General features: G+C 41.0%; 1 protein-coding gene across 1 annotated transcript; it reads left to right on the forward strand.

The window, feature by feature from the left end:
• Positions 1-1535: 1535 nt before the first annotated feature.
• Positions 1536-20671, forward strand: LOC115161329 (insulin-like growth factor-binding protein 2-B). Its single transcript, XM_029712231.1, has 4 exons — positions 1536-1968; positions 12075-12238; positions 14539-14679; positions 15791-20671. Exons 1-4 carry the CDS (start codon positions 1605-1607, stop codon positions 15968-15970), a joined length of 849 nt encoding a protein of 282 aa, XP_029568091.1. The 5' UTR covers positions 1536-1604; the 3' UTR covers positions 15971-20671.
• Positions 20672-20952: the final 281 nt, after the last annotated feature.

The following is a 20952-nucleotide window of genomic DNA, read 5'->3' on the forward strand; positions in this document are numbered from 1 at the left end:
GAACTTGAGAGAATCTGCAGAGAAGAATGGGAGAAACTCCTGAAATACAGTTGTGCCAAGCTTGTAGCATCATACCCAAGAAGACTCAAGGCTGTAATCACTGCCAAAAGTGCTTCAACAAAGTACTGAGTAAAGGGTCTGAATACTTATGTAAATGTGGTATTTAAGTTTTTATATTTTTTTTATAAATTAGCAACATTTTCTAAAAACCTGTTTTTGATTTGTCATTATGGGGTATTGTGTGTGTGGATTGGTAAGGAAAAAAATATTTAATACATTTTAGAATAAGGCTGCAACGTAACAAAATGTGGAAAAAATCAAGGGGTCTGAATACTTTCCGAAGGCACTGTAGATAATTTCACAAAAAAAACCACACTAACAGTACTGCACTTTTCATGTAGCCTAATTTTGGCCAGATAATAGCCTAACCACAGTTCACGAAACATTATGGATTTAACATAAAAATCCTATTGATGCAGGATTATTTTGCTGCACCAAAACTTGTCAAATTAATATTCTTAATTAACTCTTAATATTAACATATGGTGTAACTAAGCCCCCAAAGCATTATTTGACCCCTCAAATGCTGATGTATCATTGGCTCCCAGCTACAGAATTGCTTTGCTTGTCATGTGAAAGTTTATGTTTTCATGGGTCAAATACATTTAGTTTCATACTGTAGATGTTTGAGAGATCTGTATAGCATATTGTGAATCCTCAAATTAATGGACTGTGTGTTGATAAATTGCTTTTTAATAAGTGGTATAAGGTTCTACATAAATAGACATCTCCGTCCAAACTAGCTTCTCAGTTTCCTCCTCCTTCACTTCACAATTCATTCCAGATAGGTAACCCACTGCCCACACATATGTATATACACAAACGTGCTATCTTTGCCCCCCTTGAGTCAACAACCATTGCTATCGATGGTGGCCAAGAGATACAGACACCCTGTATGGGTTTACAGAAGCCTGTTTGGTGGGTTAGCACAACAACCGCTACTCGCTACCAAGATATCAATGGGGCGTACAGGGGAAGGAGACATTTTATTTTGTCCAATATTTTGTCATGTCAGAGACACTCAGCACACTCTGTAATATTATTTTATGCTTGTCGTTTAAACATACTCTTATGAAGAGCAAAAATGATCTTGACATAATGGCTGAATCGTATGAACGCTTAGGATAATTCTTCACTAGGGACAGCAGTGCAACCTAAGATAAAATCTAACATTTTCTTATTAGAGATAATATCATTAGAAAGCACACAGCAGGATCTTGCTATTATAGAAGCATGGATATTAACACACAAGCACATAATTATTCAAATATTGACATTGTACAATTTTGTTCCTTCAATAATTTGTTATCCATTGCACACAAATGTTATGTAAGAGACAACCCACTACTAGATACATGTTGTCACCTTCAATTTTGACATACACTATCAGAAACATGACAGTTGATAGGACCCTGAGGTTTGCACCACTGGGTCTCTCTCCTGTTTGCTATGCTAACACAGATGGCAGTTGCACTTTTGGACACAAAGTTTACATCCTTATCTTTTGATGTTACTCTTTAATAAACAGTACAGCTAGAGGCAGAATGGTGCTATATTTTGGCTGCGGTTTGCTTCTGCTTACGTTACTTGTTCTGCCGGGCCTATTGCTCGGGGACTTGGTATTCCATTGTCCGAAGTGCACTGCGGAGCGCCAAACTGCATGTCCTGAGCTCACCATCAACTGTACTGAGATAGTCAGGGAGCCCGCCTGTGGCTGCTGTCCGGTGTGTGCCCGGTTAGAAGGTGAATTCTGTGGCGTCTACACACCGAGGTGTTCCACAGGGCTGCGTTGTTATCCCACTGCAGATTCAACATTGCCCTTGGAGCAGCTGGTTCAGGGGTTAGGGCGATGCTCACAAAAAGTGGACCCAGTGCCCAACCGCACTCAAGAGCATCAGGGCACGAGTGGTAAGTAACTAGACTGTCACTAAGAGAAGGTTATCATTAATTTAGGGTAAGTAATCTGTGTTATACATAGGGCCCTGTGTTATGGTTAATCATGTCACATGACCTGGATTTGAACCTTTATTTTAAGCCTTTTCCAGAAATGAGAATTAGACAACAAATTACAGCATTTGTCTGAGGCTGGTGCTGAACCATCTGATATAAAAACAGAAAGGGACAGTTTAATGAAAATGATTTAAATAAAGAGTAAAATCCAGGTCATGTGACATGATAAACCAAAACATAGGGTGTGAGTTATTTAATTGGCCACAAAGGTCTCCACACAATGAAAGTGCATGGCATCTGCTGAATGTCATGTCACATAACCTGGTATCATACGGAATATATATTGCTTCTCTGGGTGTTTCTATCATAATTAGATCGGCAATATATCAATATATCTATTGTCTTTTTTAATGGCTTCTATTATTAATCAGCATGCAACAATTCCTTCATTAGGTGTAAATGGCACCAGGCCAGCGGCAAAACATGTATTTTGTTTCTCCAAATCAAAATATGTGTTCAAATGGGCCACTATTGATTTTTGGGAAAGAATGTTGACATGGTATGTTTGGACTAACTGGTAGAACCAAATGCTATTGATCTTTGAGGCAAAACAAGCTAACCTCTTTTTGTCAAACTGCTTTTTTTGTTCATATTATCTTTTTTCTTAGAGAGTAGATCAGCTTTAATATTGCAGATATATTGTACCTTCCATCAATGTAATTGTCTGCATCATTTCCAATCCCCCATAAAAAAAATATACTGTGTCCGTAAAATGTAAAAAAAATGTAAATGTATATACTGTATTATCTATAAGCTGGAAGTAGAAGCCTAAGAGTTATTGTCCATTCGTTTACTCCAATAAAGGGAAAATAAGTACCAAAATATATATCTCTGAACACCATCACGTTTTAATTTATTTTTCAACTGTGCTGTGATGTTTCACAAAGGTTCTGAACCTTTCTACTCTCGTAGATTCTACAGATTGTAAATTAATGACAACATCTTTTTCTAAGAGTATTATTATATTATTCATCGATTGACTATGACTTTTTAATCACCCAGCAGTGCTATTTGCAGAGTTATCTCCAGGTAAATGTTGCAATTATTCAGCTATTCCTGAACTTGCGATCAAAAACAAGCTACATATGGACAGTACCAAAAAAATAATTGAATAATTCTGTCTCATCACAGCAAAATCTGCAGAGCTGAGATTGTTGTATCCCCCATATATATAACATTCTATTGGTTGCAACAATTTTGTATAGTAATTTAACAAGAATTGAAATATAAATATTTTTTAAAGTTTTGAATCCAGCGTTGCTTTGTGTATCAGTTCATAGACCATGTGCCATGGAATCTGTACATTGAAAATCTCTTCCCAATTATTTTACAATCTATATGGCACAGCTGTCAATTTTTTGGTCCTTAAATGAAACTGGTCTATATGTTTTATTTAGCACAATTTTCTTTAGCCAATGATGGTCTTTAATGCAGGGTGGTCAGACAAGTTCCCTACTTTCTCCCCTTTCCACTTGCCTCTTCCTTTTTTGCAGTAATGCTGCAATTAGTTGGTTGTAATTTTGAGAAGAGCAGACATTTCCATATATTTTTGTTTGCTGCATGTGACAGAACTCTACCAGTCCTGTCATGATATCATTTACAAAGATTATACTTTTTTTTTCAAAAATATAGTTTTTTTTATCCATTAGTATATATATTTTGTCGAACTGCTATTCATGTTTGGCTGACCCCATTTCTCAGATTTGTTTAAACGGAAAGTAAATGTTTAACAATTTCCCCCCATTTTTATTTCCCAGAGCACAGGTCAAACATGAATACTGCTGGCAGTAGCTCTGTGCCATCTGACAGACAGCATACCCTTCACATCAGATTTCCATTTCATGAGCCAGTCAAGTGTACAGAGGTACTATCATGTGCCAAGTTGTCTTGTAATTGAGGGGAAATGTCCCAGATCTACCACCTTGGGAATCTCTACATTCTCATTAATTAGGTAGCACGTCATACACCCACACAGAGTTTTCCCCCTTTCACCCTCCATCGTGTGTTTGTTATCTGTTTGATAACAGTTGCTGTTATTGGCATGACATCACATCTTGGAGCAAATTGAAGAGCTGCATGTTCTTTCGTTCCCCAATACACACACAAAAAAACTTGAGAGTACATACAGTACACCCTTAACTCAATGGTTTCACTCATCACTTTAAAGGGATTATGTGCTTGGATGGATATTTGAACCTTTGTCCTCATCTGCCTGAGTGCACATTGCACAGGCTGGAGCTGCATTCAGTCTCTCAAAGACACTGTTCTGACACAAAAACATTCCCAGATGGGGAAGAGTTAATAGTGGCAGTTTGGTAGCAATCAAATCCATGTTCCTGTTGTCGCTACATGACTGATGTTTGACCATAAGTCTGTTTAGCTGTGTTTACCTGTATTTTACCAAAGTTACCAGAAACTTCAGTACCTTTGGTAATGAACAGAAAATCTATAGCAATCGATCCTAACTTTGATCATTTATAATTAAATAACTGCACATATAGTATTAATGTATTATATTTGTGTCCATGTTGTCCATGAGTTTCAAGTAGATTGACCATATGGTTGAAGAGGAAATGGCCTAATTAATGTTTTTAAAGCATGTCATCAACAATTATTATTATTTTTAAATAACAATGCAACACTTCCTTATATTGCATTTTTGTCACAACTGCCACCAGTTTGATGACAAAATATTGACAAAAACACATATTGACATAGTAAAATACATACATTTGTAAAAAGAAATGCATAAAATATATTTTATGCTGAAACCCTCCCATTAAACACCAATGGTATTCACAAAGTCTATGGTTTGTATTTAGGATAATGTTTTACAGCTTTGGCATTCTCTTGTTTATTTTAAAATCATCTTATTTAATTATTTCATGTATATTTTACATGTGATAAAGCCACACAGAGGAACAGAAAATTCTTACAGACACCTGTGATAATCTGTAGTACCTAACAGGGCCACTAGATGTCTTGTGATAAATTACATACAATTCTTGAAAGATACCAAAATTCTGATAGTTTACTGGTAAACTGAGAATGTTTCCAATAATACACCCTCTCTTGCGACCCTAAATCTGTTACATAATTTTGTATCTCTATTTTCTCTCTTTCTCCTCTCAGTGTGTTGTCTTTGGGCTGGCATTGCCCTTGTAGCCCTGCAGGTAATGGTGTGCTCAGACTTGGTGTGCTCACACCCCTACAGGTGTTTAATTACTGTATGTGTGTGTGTGTGTGTGTGTGTGTGTGTGTGTGTGTGTGTGTGTGTGTGTGTGTGTGTGTGTGTGTGTGTGTGTGTGTGTGTGTGTGTGTGTGTGTGTGTGATAGAGCGAGAGATAAAGATAGAGAGGGAGGGAGTGCTCTGGGTGGAAGCTGCATGTTAGTACATGTGACCCTGAAGACACTCCCTTCAGGAGGATAAAGAACTCCCTTTTCCAGGAAGGCGATCAGCTGATGTTCTCCTTAATTGAATACCATTAGCTTTACATTGAACCTGTTCTGAAAGGAGAAGCTATGGGCCTGGAGAATTATTTAGAGGTCAAAAGAGACATTTAGAGGTCAAAACAGGATGGAGACCAATTGAAAAAGGTGGTTTTCTAAACTAATCAAATACTGTATGTTTTAAAGACAGAGCTCAAAAACAGCAACTTGTTAGCATAAGTTAGCCTATTTAAGCACATCCTAATCTTGTTCATCAGACTTCCTCCCAATGCTCAGAAGGTCTGGTAGGCCAACACTTCAAACATGGCTTTCGTTGGGCCAATGGAAAGTTCTGGAAAAAGTCCATAAGCTAATAAAAAGTCAGGGAGAAAGTCCAGATGCATAGCCATTGGCTTAACACTCATCAATCATCTCCCACAACACCTCCCTGTCTTGTGTATGTCTGTGTATGTTCGCCTTTTCTGCGCTCGTCTGATGCAACGTGGAGATTTCATAAAATGTAGCTTGCTGTTTGAGTCCATTCTGTCGTTTTTATTAGGGTTGTTAGTTTTCCCAACAAGCGCGGCACATATTGATCACAGATTTGGATAATGTATAACCAGCAAGGCTGCTATATTAAGTTAGCTAGCTAGTTGGTAGCTAGCTAGAGTTCAGCCTCTCAAGCAATGTTGAATGAATGTTTTTGCTAGCACACCACATGTTTCTGATTCACAGTCGTGTGATTCGCTATGTTCAAATAATGACAAATACTTAAGTACACTCCCATAAAGGACACCTTTTTATTTATTGGTGTTCCAGGCTCATAGACACAATTAGCCCAGGGACAAGGTCAGCCACATCATGACTATTCCCTCAGGATAACTTTGTGTGACTTTTTGTGAACTTCCTGTGATTTATTGCAAGTTTTTTTTTAAGCATAAGTAAGCCACGTTGCAATTGACACATACGACAGCCATGCCTCTCCTTCCCTTTGGAATAATTGCTAAGTCATCAAATACAAGACTTCTGGACTTTTGACTTTGAAGAGTTGGAAGAAGAAGCAACTCATCTAATGTTCAGGGTTTTTGGCTCGACAAAACCTACTCAATTATTTAACTTGTTTGAAGTGGTTTAGCCTCGAGTGTAGCCTAATACTGTTTTAAGTATGGACATTTCCTTGGCAGACAAGAAAGGTTTTATTTGGAGCATACTGTAGTTACCACATTTTGAGAGCACAGTTCTACTGTAAATGACAACCACTATCGAGAAAAAAAATAACATCGTAAGTGACATTGTTAACACTGTATATTACTCACTCTTAGTATATTGCTGATTTGAACAGTGAATGTGTACCCAATAGCATTCACAAAGTCCCCCGTTCAGATGACTTTCCCCGGTAAGATGCAGTTTCTATGGCCAAGATTGGATCACCACTAGTGTTGCAAAGGGACTCTAACAAGCTGAAACGTGAATATTTCTTGTGAAAAGTGTATTTTCAACAGCTTCTGCCACAGTGCATGTTAGCATTGAATCTGGGTCACCTTTATTTGGACTGCCAGAACACTATACTCTCTACTGCTGAGGACATTTTAACCTGACATTTTGACAGCCATCCCTGACATTTTGAGGAGAAGCATATTGAGTAAAGTCATGCCAAACTAGATATGAACACCCCCTCTCTCATTCCCTTGTTCTCTTTCACGCTCTCTCTCTCTCTCTCGCTCGCTCTCTCCGACTCTCCCCCTCTTTCTCTCTCTCTTTCCAACTCTCCCCCTCTCTCTCTCTCTCGCTCTCTCTCAGACACTCAGGCATGGTCACTGTACTCTGTATGAATACCTTTGTCGAGTCATCGGGTTGCTTTCCCTCCCGGGAGTGATTTAATGTCTCAAAGCCATACTCCTCAGTTTGTGCCTCCCTAATTACAGATAAGAGTTAGTAGAGTGAGACACACACACACACACGCTCACACAGTGCCCCCGGCAGGTAGTTCACCTCCCCTGAGAAGGCAGGCAGAGAGTCCTTACTCAGCAAGAAAACCAGACTAAAAGTGCTTCCATACTATTCTGTGCTCACTTCCCGTGACGTTCCGCTCCTTAGTCAACAATTTAGTCACCAGTGTTCTCTATTAGAATAGCAACATTCAGCTAAGTTACAAACATACTTTCTGGGTTTCAAAAAGTGAATGGGAAATGAGTGTAAGAACATCAGAATGGAGACATTGTGTAATATTGAGCTTCCTATACTGCATTGTTGGGCCAATTCAGCCTGCTTTTAGTAAGCCGAGTGATGATGCAAAAGGCCAGTGTGAAAGACAGTGTAACTGGGCCAGCATGACACATTGTAATGGGGACACCATGACACAGCTTGACCATGTGGTAATACAGATTAGGCATGTTATCAACAATAGATAAGATCTTGCTACTGTAAATACCTGTCTATTTGTGGAAAAATCATCCTGATTAACTCCAGTCATATCCCTGTTTACCTTTTTTCTTATGGTCTTGCCTACACCTAGTGAAAAGTGATTTAAATAATTTGAGAAAATAATATTCAATTTTATTTGGAACGGCAGGACAGGCAAAATTAAATGGGCCTATTTATATAATGAATATGATTTCAGAGGGCAGAAATGATTAAATATTAAAGCATTAGAACTCTCACTAAAGGCTTCAAAAATACAAAAGTTATAATTAAATCCAAACTGGTTTTCTAGCAAATTAGTAAGAATGTCTCACCCCATGTTCAAGAATGGCCTTGTTCCCTTTATTCAGATTACAACCTCCCACTTTCAGTTATTTGAAAAGGAAAACATCTCCCAAATATCATTATTTTTAAAACAAGGCAAAGAAAGTTGGTTGCAATTTCAATTTAATCCTCAGAGTGTCATGGGCGTCGTAAGGATTGAACCAAGGCGCAGCGGGTAAAGTGCTCATCTTCTTAATTTATTTAAAGAAAACACTTAATACAAAATAAAGGAACGACAAAAAACAGTTCCATAAGGCTCCCAGGCTATACAGAAAATAACCACGCACCAAAACACAAGTGAAACAAACACAACTAAATATGGCCTCCAATTAAAGACAACGACAACCAGCTGCCTCTAATTGGAGGTCATTGCCAAAAATCCAACATAGAAATAGAAAACTAGATATAAACATTGAAATAGAGAACATAGAACCTAAACCCCAAAACACCGAAACACACAAAACAAACACCCCCTGCCACGCCCTGACCAAACTACAATGACAAATAATCCCTTTTACTGGTCAGGACGTGACACAGAGAAGACAGTATAAATAACACAACAATAATACAACAAATATACTAACTGATAAAAAAACACTTTTTTAAAATTTGATTAAAAAAATAATCTTCATCAATGATATCATAAATAGGACTAGTGGAGTTATGCCATAAATGCAGCTATCAACAATATATGGAAATGTCTGCTCTACCCAAAATTATAACCTAATAATTGCAGCATTACCGCAAAAATGGAAGAGGAAAGTGGAAGGGGGAAAACGTTAGGAACTTGTCTGTCGGCCCTGCATTGAAGACCTGTCAGAAGGTGGGTGTAGCTGGTGCATGACGTCAGGCGCAGGAGAGCAGAATGAGTGAGCAACGTACTTTACTCAAAATAAAGGCACAAGGTAACAATACACTTGACCAACAATAAATGGTAATCAATTACGCACGGGTGGAAACAGCACCTGTCGAAAACCAGCCATAACGTACCGAATGAACATAGAAACAATCACACACAAAAACATGGGGGAAACAGAGGGTTAAATACATGAACATGTAATTGGGAAATGAAACCAGGTGTGTAGAAAACAAAGACAAAACAAATGGAAAATGAAAGGTGGATCGGCGATGGCTAGAAGACCGGTGACGTCGACCACCGAACACCGCCTGAACAAGGAGAGGGACTGACTTCGGCGGAAGTCGGGACAAGACCATATTTGGTGAAAGAAAATTGTGATAAATAAAAAAGTATACCATTTTCATCTAAGGACCAAAAAATTGACAGCTGTGCCATATAGATTGCAGAAGAGTTGGGAAGAGGTTTTTGGCGTCCCGATTCCATGGCACATGGTTAATGAACTGATACCGAAACGGATTCAAAACATTGCATTTTTTATTTAAATTATTATACAAAATTCTTGCAACCAATAGATTGTTATTTATATGGGGGATACAACCTTCCCAGTTCTGCAGATTTTGCTGGGAAGAGACAGAATCATTAGATCATTTGTTTTGATACTGTCCATATGTAGCTTATTTTTGGTCACAGGTTCAGGAATGGCTGAAGAACTGCAATATTTACCTGGAGCTAACTCTGCAGATAGCACTACTGGGTGATCTCAAAAATGTCAATCAATCAATACTATAATAATACTTATAGCAAAAATGTTTACTGTGTCCGTAAAACGTATGTGGGTTAAGAACTTTTGTGAAAGAGCAGTTTGAAAGATATGGCAAATAGAAATCAAACCAGATGGACATCAGAAATAGATGGGAGAGTGTAGAGGAAGGACAGGAGTAAAAACAAAGCTGGAAGTAGAGGCCTAAACATTGTTGTTCACTAGTTTAGTGGTAGGGTTAGAAAGTAAAAAGTTAAATATATTTTTACAAAATATGTATATACACTACAGGTGAAACGTTTTAGAACACCTACTCATTTAAGGGTATTTCTTTATTTTTATTATTTTCTACATAGAATAATAGTGAAGACATCAAAACTATGAAATAACACATATGGAATCATGTGGTAACCAAAAAAGTGTTAAACAAGTCAAAATATATTTTATATTTGAGATTCTTCAAATAGCCACCCTTTACCTTGATGACAGCTTTGCATCAAGGTGACCAAAGATGGTAAAACTTCAAGTGGAGCAAACATAGATTGGCAGTTCATCATTCATTTATGTATTGTACAGATGGAGGATAGGTAGAAGACAGGCGGGACCTCTGATATCACGCAGGCAGAGGCTTGTACACAGTATGTGCAGAGGTGCAGAGGGCTGTGACTTTAACAGCACAACCAATCTCAGGCTATTTAAAACCTGTAGTATACAGTATATACAGTTGCGCACAGCGTCGCCAATGAGACTATAGTCCCGACCTCTTCTGCCACTCACTGCCCAGCAGGAGAAGTGACGTCAGGGTGTGAGACACATACCAGCAGGACGGTGCCTTGAGGCAGCCCATGGGAATCTTTGTCTTCTAAACGTGACAACACATTGTTTACAGAAATGTGTCATTAGAAACACAGTGCTTTAATAGCAAACTTGTGATTAAAGGAGAGCATACGACTGTGAGTGTGTGTGTGTGTGTGTGTGTGTGTGTTTATGAACTCATACACATCATCCCCTGTTTCAGGGCACAGATTCAGTTTTGCTTGACTTAAGGGCATGTATAGGAGCTAAGAAAACAGATTTCATGTGTTCTGCAAACCTGAGAGCCAATACAGGAAAAATTATCTTCAGCACTCACCTTCCTTGTTTGGAACGAGTTTCCTGTGCATATAAACTTGTTATGTGCATATGTCCTTGTTTTGTATTCTTTGCAAATACAGTGCCTTCAGCCACTAGAGTGGTACTCAGTAATGTGTTGTATTGGATTTGCCCCAAACATAACACTTTGTATTCAGAACAAAAAGTTAATTGCTTTGCCATGTCTTTTGCAGTATTACTTTAGTGCCTTGTTGCAAACAGGATGCATGTTTTGGAATATTTTTTATTCTGTACAGGCTTCCTTCCGTTCACTCTGTCTACTAGGTTAGTACTGTGGAGTAACTACAATGTTGTTGATCCATCCTCAGTTTTCTCCTATCATAGCCATTAAACTCTGTAACTGTTTTAAAGTCACCATTGGCCTCATGGTGAAATCCCTGAGCGGTTTCCTTTCTCTCCAGCAACTGAGTTAGGAAGGACGCCTGTATCTTTGTAGTGACTGGGTGTATTGATACACCATCCAAATTGTAATTAATAACTTCACCATGCTCAAAGGGATATTCAATGTCTGCTTGTTTTACCCATCTACCAATATGTGCCCTTCTTTGCAAAGCATTGGAAAACCTCCCTGGACATCTGTGTTTGAAATTCACAGCCCAATCGAGGGATCTTACAGATAAATGTATGTGTGAGCTACAGAGATGAGGCATTCATTTAAAAATCATGTTAAACCCTATTATTGCACACAGAGTCCATGCAACTTATTATGTGACCTGTTAAGCAAATGTTTACTCCTGAACTAATTTAGGCTTGCCATAACAAAGGGGTTGAATATTTATTGACTCATGACATTTAAGCTTTTCATTTTTTATTAAAAGGTAAAAATGTCACACTTTTGACATTATGGGGTATTGTGTATAGGACAGTGACAAGAAAAATCGCCATTTTAAAATCAGGATGTAACACAACAAAATGTGGAAAAAGTCAAGGGGTGTGAATACTTTCTGAAGGCACTGAACTAAGCCTTTTGTGTGTGTGTGTGCGTGTGCGTGTGCGTGTGTGCATGTGCGTGTGTGCGTGTGCGTGTGCGTGTGTGTGTGTGTGTGTGTGGACCTATAGAGGAGCTGCAGGGCACTGAGGGCCCCACTCAGAAGAAGCCGACCAAAGATGTCAGGATCTGGATATTGTCCAAAGATCAGGCCATAAGGCAGGCCCAGAATGAGCTCAAAACCAAGATGAAGAACAACTGTGCTGAGGAACCTAAGACCCAACAGCCCATGAAGGTCAGGAAAAACCATTACAAAAAAAAAGAAAAATACGTCTTTGTTCACATCTGCTATTCGAGAGATACAGTTCAGAAACTTAATGAGCATTAGTATAATGGAACTACATAGTTTAGCTTTAATGGTTGGATTTTGGTAGGGTTAACTAATTCTAGAACTGTGTTATAGGACCCTCCCTTCCTCCCTAAACGTGCTGCTGTGTAAATTGATTACAGTTCAGAAAGTGGTATTTGTAAATCAGCTATCTGTAGTTTATTGAATACTGGCCTTAATGCAGAGGTCAGTGGTGACCCTGGTCGTCATGGTATTTGGTACGGCAGTGCCCTCGTCTGGACACACGTGGGCACGCTCACACAGATTGTTATTTATTCAAATTAATTATTCCGATTAATTTGGCCCTATTTCTTTTAATACTGCAATTGGTATAACTGTTGCGAAATACCGTCAAAAATAGACAGCATTTTGACCATCAATACATTTCTATTCCAAAGTAGAAATACCAGAGCCGAGTTGTGGGTTTGCAGAGGGACAACTAATCTGAAGCTTCACTATTTTTACAGCCTGGGGTTTGCTGGAATGGTTAAATGGTTTCCGTGAGTTTTCAGAGTATGAGGTAGATAGTGAGATCATAATTTTCTCCAACTAGAGATTAGAAGACTTGTTAAGTTTAGAGGAGCCTGCTTTTTCGACCTTGTCCTTCCCCCAACATAATGTGTAAGAACTATGCATCCATATGATATTGTAAGATCCATATAAGATCCCTGGCAGGCCATGCCCCACTCCTCCCAGGCCAAGCCATCAGAGGACACACTTTGACCCACTATGATGCTTGTCAGATACACTATTGTACAATATAGAGCAAACCTTCAGCCCTCAGCTCTGTTACGCTCCGGCACCTGTCATACAAACTCTCAGCCCTCAGCTCTGTTACGCTGGGCACCTGTCATGCAAACCTTCAGCCCTGAGCTCTGTTACGCTGGGCACCTGTCATACAAACCTTCAGCCCTCAGCTCTGTTACGCTGGGCACCTGTCATACAAACCTTCAGCCCTCAGCTCTGTTACGCTGGGCACCTGTCATACAAACCTTCAGCCCTGAGCTCTGTTACGGTGGGCACCTGTCATACAAACCTTCAGCCCTGAGATCTGTTACGCTGGGCACCTATCATACAAACTCTCAGCCCTCAGCTCTGTTACGCTGGGCACCTGTCATACAAACCTTCAGCCCTGAGCTCTGTTACGCTGGGCACCTGTCATACAAACCTTCAGCCCTCAGCTCTGTTACGCTGGGCACCTGTCATACAAACCTTCAGCCCTGAGCTCTGTTACGCTGGGCACCTGTCATACAAACCTTCAGCCCTGAGCTCTGTTACGGTGGGCACCTGTCATACAAACCTTCAGCCCACAGCTCTGTTACGCTGGGCACCTGTCATACAAACCTTCAGCCCTGAGCTCTGTTACGCTGGGCACCTGTCATACAAACCTTCAGCCCTGAGCTCTGTTACGCTGGGCACCTGTCATACAAACCTTCAGCCCTGAGCTCTCTTACGCTGGGCACCTGTCATACAAACCTTCAGCCCTCAGCTCTGTTACGCTGGGCACCTGTCATACAAACCTTCAGCCCTGAGCTCTGTTACGCTGGGCACCTGTCATACAAATCTTCAGCCCTCAGCTCTGTTACGCTGGACACCTGTCATACAAACCTTCAGCCCTCAGCTCTGTTACGCTGGGCACCTGTCATACAAACCTTCAGCCCTGAGCTCTGTTACGCTGGGCACCTGTCATACAAACCTTCAGCCCTGAGATCTGTTACGCTGGGCACCTGTCATACAAACCTTCAGCCCTGAGCTCTGTTACGCTGGGCACCTGTTATTCAAACCTTCAGCCCTCAGCTCTGTTACGCTGGGCACCTGTCATACAAACCTTCAGCCCTCAGCTCTGTTACACTGGGCACCTGTTATTCAAACCTTCAGCCCTCAGCTCTGTTACGCTGGGCACCTGTCATACAAACCTTCAGCCCTCAGCTCTGTTACGCTGGGCACCTGTCATACAAACCTTCAGCCCTGAGCTCTGTTACGCTGGGCACCTGTCATACAAACCTTCAGCCCTCAGCTCTGTTACGCTGGGCACCTGTCATACAATGCAATCCTTTATTTACTGGATGGTGCTGACTTGAATGTCTAAGTTCAACAGTCATGGAGACAACTTGCTGCCAAAACAGACAATAATATCTTACAGTAGGCCTGCCTGGTGCTGGTGATGGTCTATTTCTGAACTTTTGTATTTGGTCGGTGCTTTTCAGGGCCCTTGTAAACAGGAGCTGGAGAAGGTGCTGGAGGAGATCTCCAAGATGAGCTTCCATGATAACAGGGGACCAGTTGAGAATCTGTACCAACTCAAATTCCCCAACTGTGAAAAGATAGGCCAGTACAATCTCAAACAGGTAAGTCTCAAGTCGTTGATATGTTTAATGCAATTTATCCTTATTAGCTCAACTCATTCTGGTAAAGGGGTCAACTGAATATGGTTGCAGAAAAACAATGTTGTCGTGATTTTTTTTTTATCCACACACACACACACACACACACACACACACACACACACACACACACACACACACACACACACACACACACACACACACACACACACACACACACACACACACACACACACACAGGGTAGAGGCCCAGTGTGTGTGTAAATGTATACCCCCTTACCCCCCGCACTCACTCTCACCCACCCTATGCCCGAGAATGGGGTGATGTTTTTAACAGAGTTACAAGGTAATGTTTGCAGACAGACTGTAGCCAGGCATTGGAAAGATTTCCACACTACACCAGTCAAAACAATGGTTACCAATGAGAATGTTCTTAGTTTCCTCTGCAAGCTTGTCTTTGTTGCTGGAACGACCCACTTATTTTTAGAATGTGGTTAAAACAATGATATGACATATCTGTATTCTGAACATACAGCATCAAGGCATCTGTCTGAAGTTGTGAGAGAGAGAGAATGAATGAGGGCATTGTTTTGATGACAAAACCCCTCGGTTCCCAGGGCTCAAAAAATACTGCTCCTCCAACAACACTTAATCGTTCGGTAATCATCTTGTTCCTCTCGTTAATACTGTAACTGTCACTTTTTGTTCTTTCTCATTGAAGGAAAAAATGAAGTGTGTTTTTCGCTCTCTCTCTCCTCCCCTATGTCGCTATCCCCCAGATCCAGTCCCGCGCAGTAAAATTATGACCTCATTCTCGGGGTAAGAGGAGAGTCTCCACAGGGGGGATGGGGGGCGGGGGACACAGGGAGGATGGGGGGCATGACATGAGGATGGGCTGTTATTGGGGGGGCAGAGCCTCACCCCTCCATCTCACCTCATCTTGGCCAATCCAAACGCAAACGCCCTCCTGTTACGTCGCCCCCACCCGCCCCCACCCGCCCACTGAAAACGCCACGTCTGACTGGATCCAGGGCTTCATTAACCCTCAACCTCTCCCCATCACCCCATCATCCTCCTACCCTTTTCTCTCTCATTTTTCCCTTGTGTGTTCCAGTGCCATATCTCCACCCACGGTCAGCGGGGCGAGTGCTGGTGCGTTAACCCCTTAACGGGTGTGCAGATCGCCCAGTCCACCAAGGTGCGGGGGGACCCCAACTGCAGCCAGTATGTGGAGGAGCAGGAGATGGAGACTGGAACACAGTCCACTACCGTCCTGCAGATGGCAGAGATATAACAACACTTCACTCACACCCAGATACCCTCCCCCCCTCCGCAGTTGAGCGGTCCAAATTGACAGACAGCTGACATTGTTGTCACATGTGCATGGGTTTCTTTCAATGTAGCTGTTATGTTCCCTGTCAAGAAAACCAAAAATGTCGCTCAAACAGAAGGCGGAGCTAGCAAAGAGTCACTAACAACCAAAACAAAACAGGTGTGGTTCTAGGTGGGGTTCTGGAACACACTCATGGGAGTGTCCACTGAAAGTTGACTAGCAACAACAAATTTGCCCACTAAAATGCAAAAAAAAGAAAAACTCGCCAAAGGTGCTTTAACAAAGTACTGAGTAAAGGGTCTGAATGCTTATGTAAATGTGATATTTCAGTTTGTTATTTTTTGATAGATTTCCCAAAAATTCGAAAAACCTGTTTTTGCTTTGTCGTTATGGTGTATTGTGTGTAGATTGAGGAGGGAAAAAACAAATTTAATACATTTTAGAATAAGGCTGTAATGTAACAAAATGTGGAAAATGTCAAGAGGTCTGAATCCTTTCCGAATGCACTGTAATTGCCTAAAACTCACAAGTTTTGAGAAATGGGGGTAAAATAATATATGTTTCTAAAACTCTCATCCCAATGAAACGAATGCAACCAAAACAATACTCATCTCCAACACAGCAAAACATTTAGTCAAAACAAATTGTGAGCCTGGGCTACACACCGACCAAACACAAAACACAACCTATTGACTGCTCACCACTGAAAGTCAATCAGCAATCAAATTGTCTTTACCATGGACATGTCTGATTTCAAGGGGAAACTCTTGCAATATCCGTAGTAACTTTCCGCTCGTGATTTTCCTCGGTGGAATGGCATCAGGGAAACGAGTGGCAGCGCACATAATGGTCAAGAGAAACTGTTCACCAGAACCCTGCTGAAAGGTTTGTGAAAAGCAGGAACAGACTGCAAAGGTGCAACCGGTAGAGCTTGGTTCGGTGTACCCATAATCTGGCAAAGGCGACCTGAGACCAGGACAGAAGAAGTTATGCAAAATACATTCATGCGTCTTGTTGAGCACCAGATGGCCGTACTACCATTGTGAGCCAACCTCAGTGTTTCTTGTCGAAGCGCAACTGGAACGACAACTTGAGACACACATCCTGCCCATTAGACCACCATCTCTGTCAAAGTAACCCACATGAACTTCATCAAACCCCTCCTCTGGATGTATCTCAGCAAAAAGAGGGGGGAGAGGGAATCGTCTTTACTCTGTTCAGCAGTCAAATGCTTCCTAGACATCAAAGTATCGCATGTAGGTACCCTTTCTTCCTTCAGTGGTCCTACAAACTCGCTCACCTTTGGGGTTTTCAAAGGAGAGGTATACTCAGGTGGTTTAGCAAAACCATAAACGTCTCGGACAGATCGACCGTGGTGGGATCACTGCCATTCTCCTCAACACTAGACTTGCTACTTGCAACTTTCTTAGACATAGTATGTGTAACGGCTCATGCTGGGAACAATCTAGGGTACTTTTCTGATAACCCATCAGGTTCTTCTACTCTGGGTTCCTTACAAATGACAGGATTTGGCACGAACTTCCCTCCAGTCAAATCATTTCCCAAAATGAATGAGACCCCCTTCACCGGTAGGCTAGGCCTCACTCCACCGACAACGGAACCAGAAATAAGATCAGACTCGAGTTCCACGTTATACAAAGGAACTTTCATGCAACCAATCTCCACGCCTTGTACTAACACATTGTAACCAGTTGGTGAAGTGTCAGACAAAGGCAAAACCCTCCAAAATTAAGGACTGGGCTGCCCCAGTGTCTCGCAGTATCTTCACCAGCTGCTTAACAGCATTGCCACTCTGCAGAGACACAAACGCGTCTGAAACAAAGGGTTCATACACACCTGATCCAAAATCTTGTTTAGGAGATACACCAGTCCCAACCAGAGACTTAATGTGCTGGTGTGCTCCCACAAGAAGAAATTGCTTTTTCTCTCTCTCATTTTTCTGTTTCACCTCAGGACACAGAGACAATGTGTCCTTTCTAACGGCAGTAATGACAAACTGGTGGATACGAAAAAAACTGTTTTCTGCCGATCTTTATCTTTGTGCACTGTAGAAATTGACTAAAATCTTGCATTATTAGGGGATTTCTCTGGTTTGCTTTCTGCGCAGGGATTAGTACTGGGTGCTTTGTTTGTGAAGGTAGGTTTATGTGTCAACACAAACTCATCTGCAAGACATGCTTGTTGCCTTGCCAACTCAACATGGCTATGTGACTCTGTCTTCATAATTTACGGAACTGTTGTCCGTATACCTCTGGTACCCACTCGTAAGCCCGAAGGATAGCTGCTTAAACAGTGTCATAATCTGTACTCTGGTCAAGATAAAGCAGCGTACACTTTCTGAGCTTTTCCCACAAGAACACTTTGAAGGAGCAGTGACTAAATATCTCGTTGCCATTTTAGGGATGTGGCAATCCTCTCAAACAGAGTAAAATATACGTCCACCCCCTTTTCGTTGAAAGGCGGTACAAGTCGGCTGTCTTGACCAAGACCAAACTCTGTTGAGGCTGCAGGATGGCTTGACTGAATGGCCTCTCTTTTAATCGAATGGCATGCACAAGTATTTCTTGTTTGTCTGCACCCTGTGCTGTAGTCTCTCCTCATGTTCTCTTTCCCTTTCCTTGTCTTCAAGCTCTGATTTCTGTTGGTCCATTATTGCCCTTAGTTCTACCTCTCGCAGTAGCACGTCTATGGGGCTTACCCCACTACCCGTAGTGCCAATTTCATCAGCCTCTCTCTCAGAGAGGATTTCCTCCTCCACCAAAACAGTACCGATCAACTCTTTGATTACTGCTTTTGGATCACCAGATGCCACTGATGTTATAACGCTTTGCAATAAAGAGCAGATTCACCTTAGTACTTTTATCTAGCATCTCCCATGTAGGGTTTTCCACAAATGCTTCCAATTTAAAGTCCATGGCTTTATTATTTATAAACTTGTGTGTTTATGCAACTTTCAAAATGATTCCATCAATCTTGTAACCCCTCAAGGTGGATGTCAGCGACAGAAACTCTACCACAAAGGAGTATTTCGAATACTCAGGTGTAACCCGTACTGACTAACGAGGTGATACCAATCGGTGTGCCCTACGTGCTAACGTGCTATACTTGCTAAAGTCCATCTTCCAAACATAAATAATAATAAAAAAAATATATATATAACGGTAGCTTACATGTTTAAGTGCATGCATAGGTGGGGTGTTGTTGTCTGTATTCATGAGTTGCATGTTTCCTCACAAAATTGTTTTGAACATTCAGTTTGGACTGATGCCCAACTGAGCATTCTACTCAATGCATTGTCAATGAGTTCTGATGAAGATTTCATCAAACGTGTATTACAGTAGCTTGGAAATACAATGACATTTCACAAGAAGGCAAATAATTAATAGGAAAACCTTTTGACACCATTTTGATGTTGCCAGATTATTACATTAGCTAGCTAGCTAAGATTGATGGGAGACCACTGGATTTTAGTTAGCTAACGTTAGCAATGATAGCTATTTTTGACAAAGCTTGCTAGCTAATGACAACATTGCCAACTGTCAAAAGTAAATTTGACTACATGCTAATGATGGCAAAGTTGTTTCCTACTAAATATTTGCCTACTTTAGCAATGTCATCGTATTTCCAGGCAGTATAGTGTAATTTAGACTAAACGGTAGTTAGCCTCTGTCCAGAATGACTGGGCTCATCATCACAATGTCGCTCATCAGACATTATCTATACTACAATTCACAGCAGGTTTCATAAAGCTGTATTTACCGTGTGTGTGCATATCTATGTGAGCTGTGTCCTCAGCTATTCATAGGATAGGTGCTGGGAGTAGCATTTAATGCCGGAGATAACACTATGCTAATCACGGGGCTGTCTCTGCATCTGGTTCAATTGGTTCTATCAGGCGGCGTATAACTTCCCGTTTATGCAGCTGCTTGCCTTCCATACCGCGTTCCATATCTATTTATTCAACCTTTTCTCTCATCACATCCAGTCAATATGTGTGGAGGACTCACAAAGCCTCACATGAAGCCCCTGGCATATAGAGAACCCATAACAAACTAATGGACCCTGGGTGACACTTTATGTTCATGTCCATATGTCATAAACACACTAATCTTTTATAAGTGCATCATTCCATTGATGACGATGTAGTTACATGCTAATGCTAATTTGAATAGTTGGCAACGCATTACCATAGTAACCTACACTGCTGCATTCTATTACCCATGTTATTACCAAGCAGTTGCATACAGGTATTACTGTGTAGTTACATAGGTAGGTTGTAGGGGCGACTTAAGGCACAGTGTTACCGAATTGTTTCATGTGAAATGTGAAATGTTTAGAGATTTCTGTAGGGGAAATGAAATGTTCCTAATTTGCCTTTCTTTAACATACATTGTCTTCTGATCGCTTCTCTTTCTGGTGTACAGTACCACATTTGTGGTGTTGATATAGCTCTGCCCTAAAAACATATTAGGTCAAATCGCCTTTGCATGAATGTATCATGTAGGCCCCTCCCTTCAACAAGGTTAGGCAATTTTACACTTTGTTCAGATAACTTTAATCTTTTGAGGATTCCTCAATTAATTAATGGAATATCAGTTAATCTCTTGTTGAATAAAATGTAAATAAAATTGACCCAACCAAGCTCTCTCGCTCTCTCTCTCTCTCTCTCTCTCTCTCTCTCTCTTTCTCTTCTGTTATCTACTCTCTCTTCCTCTGTATCACCCCCTCTACTCTCCCTGCCTCTATATCACCCCCCTCTACTCTCTCTTTCAGTATATCACCCCCTCTACTCTCTCTGCCTCTATATCACCCCCCTCTACTCTCTCTGCCTCTATATCACCCCCCTCTACTCTCTCTGCCTCTATATCATCCCCCTCTACTCTCTCTGCCTCTGTATAACCCCCTCTACTCTCTCTGCCTCA

Source organism: Salmo trutta, chromosome 24 (assembly GCF_901001165.1).
Source record: "Salmo trutta chromosome 24, fSalTru1.1, whole genome shotgun sequence".
Classification (NCBI taxonomy): Eukaryota; Metazoa; Chordata; class Actinopteri; order Salmoniformes; family Salmonidae; genus Salmo; species Salmo trutta.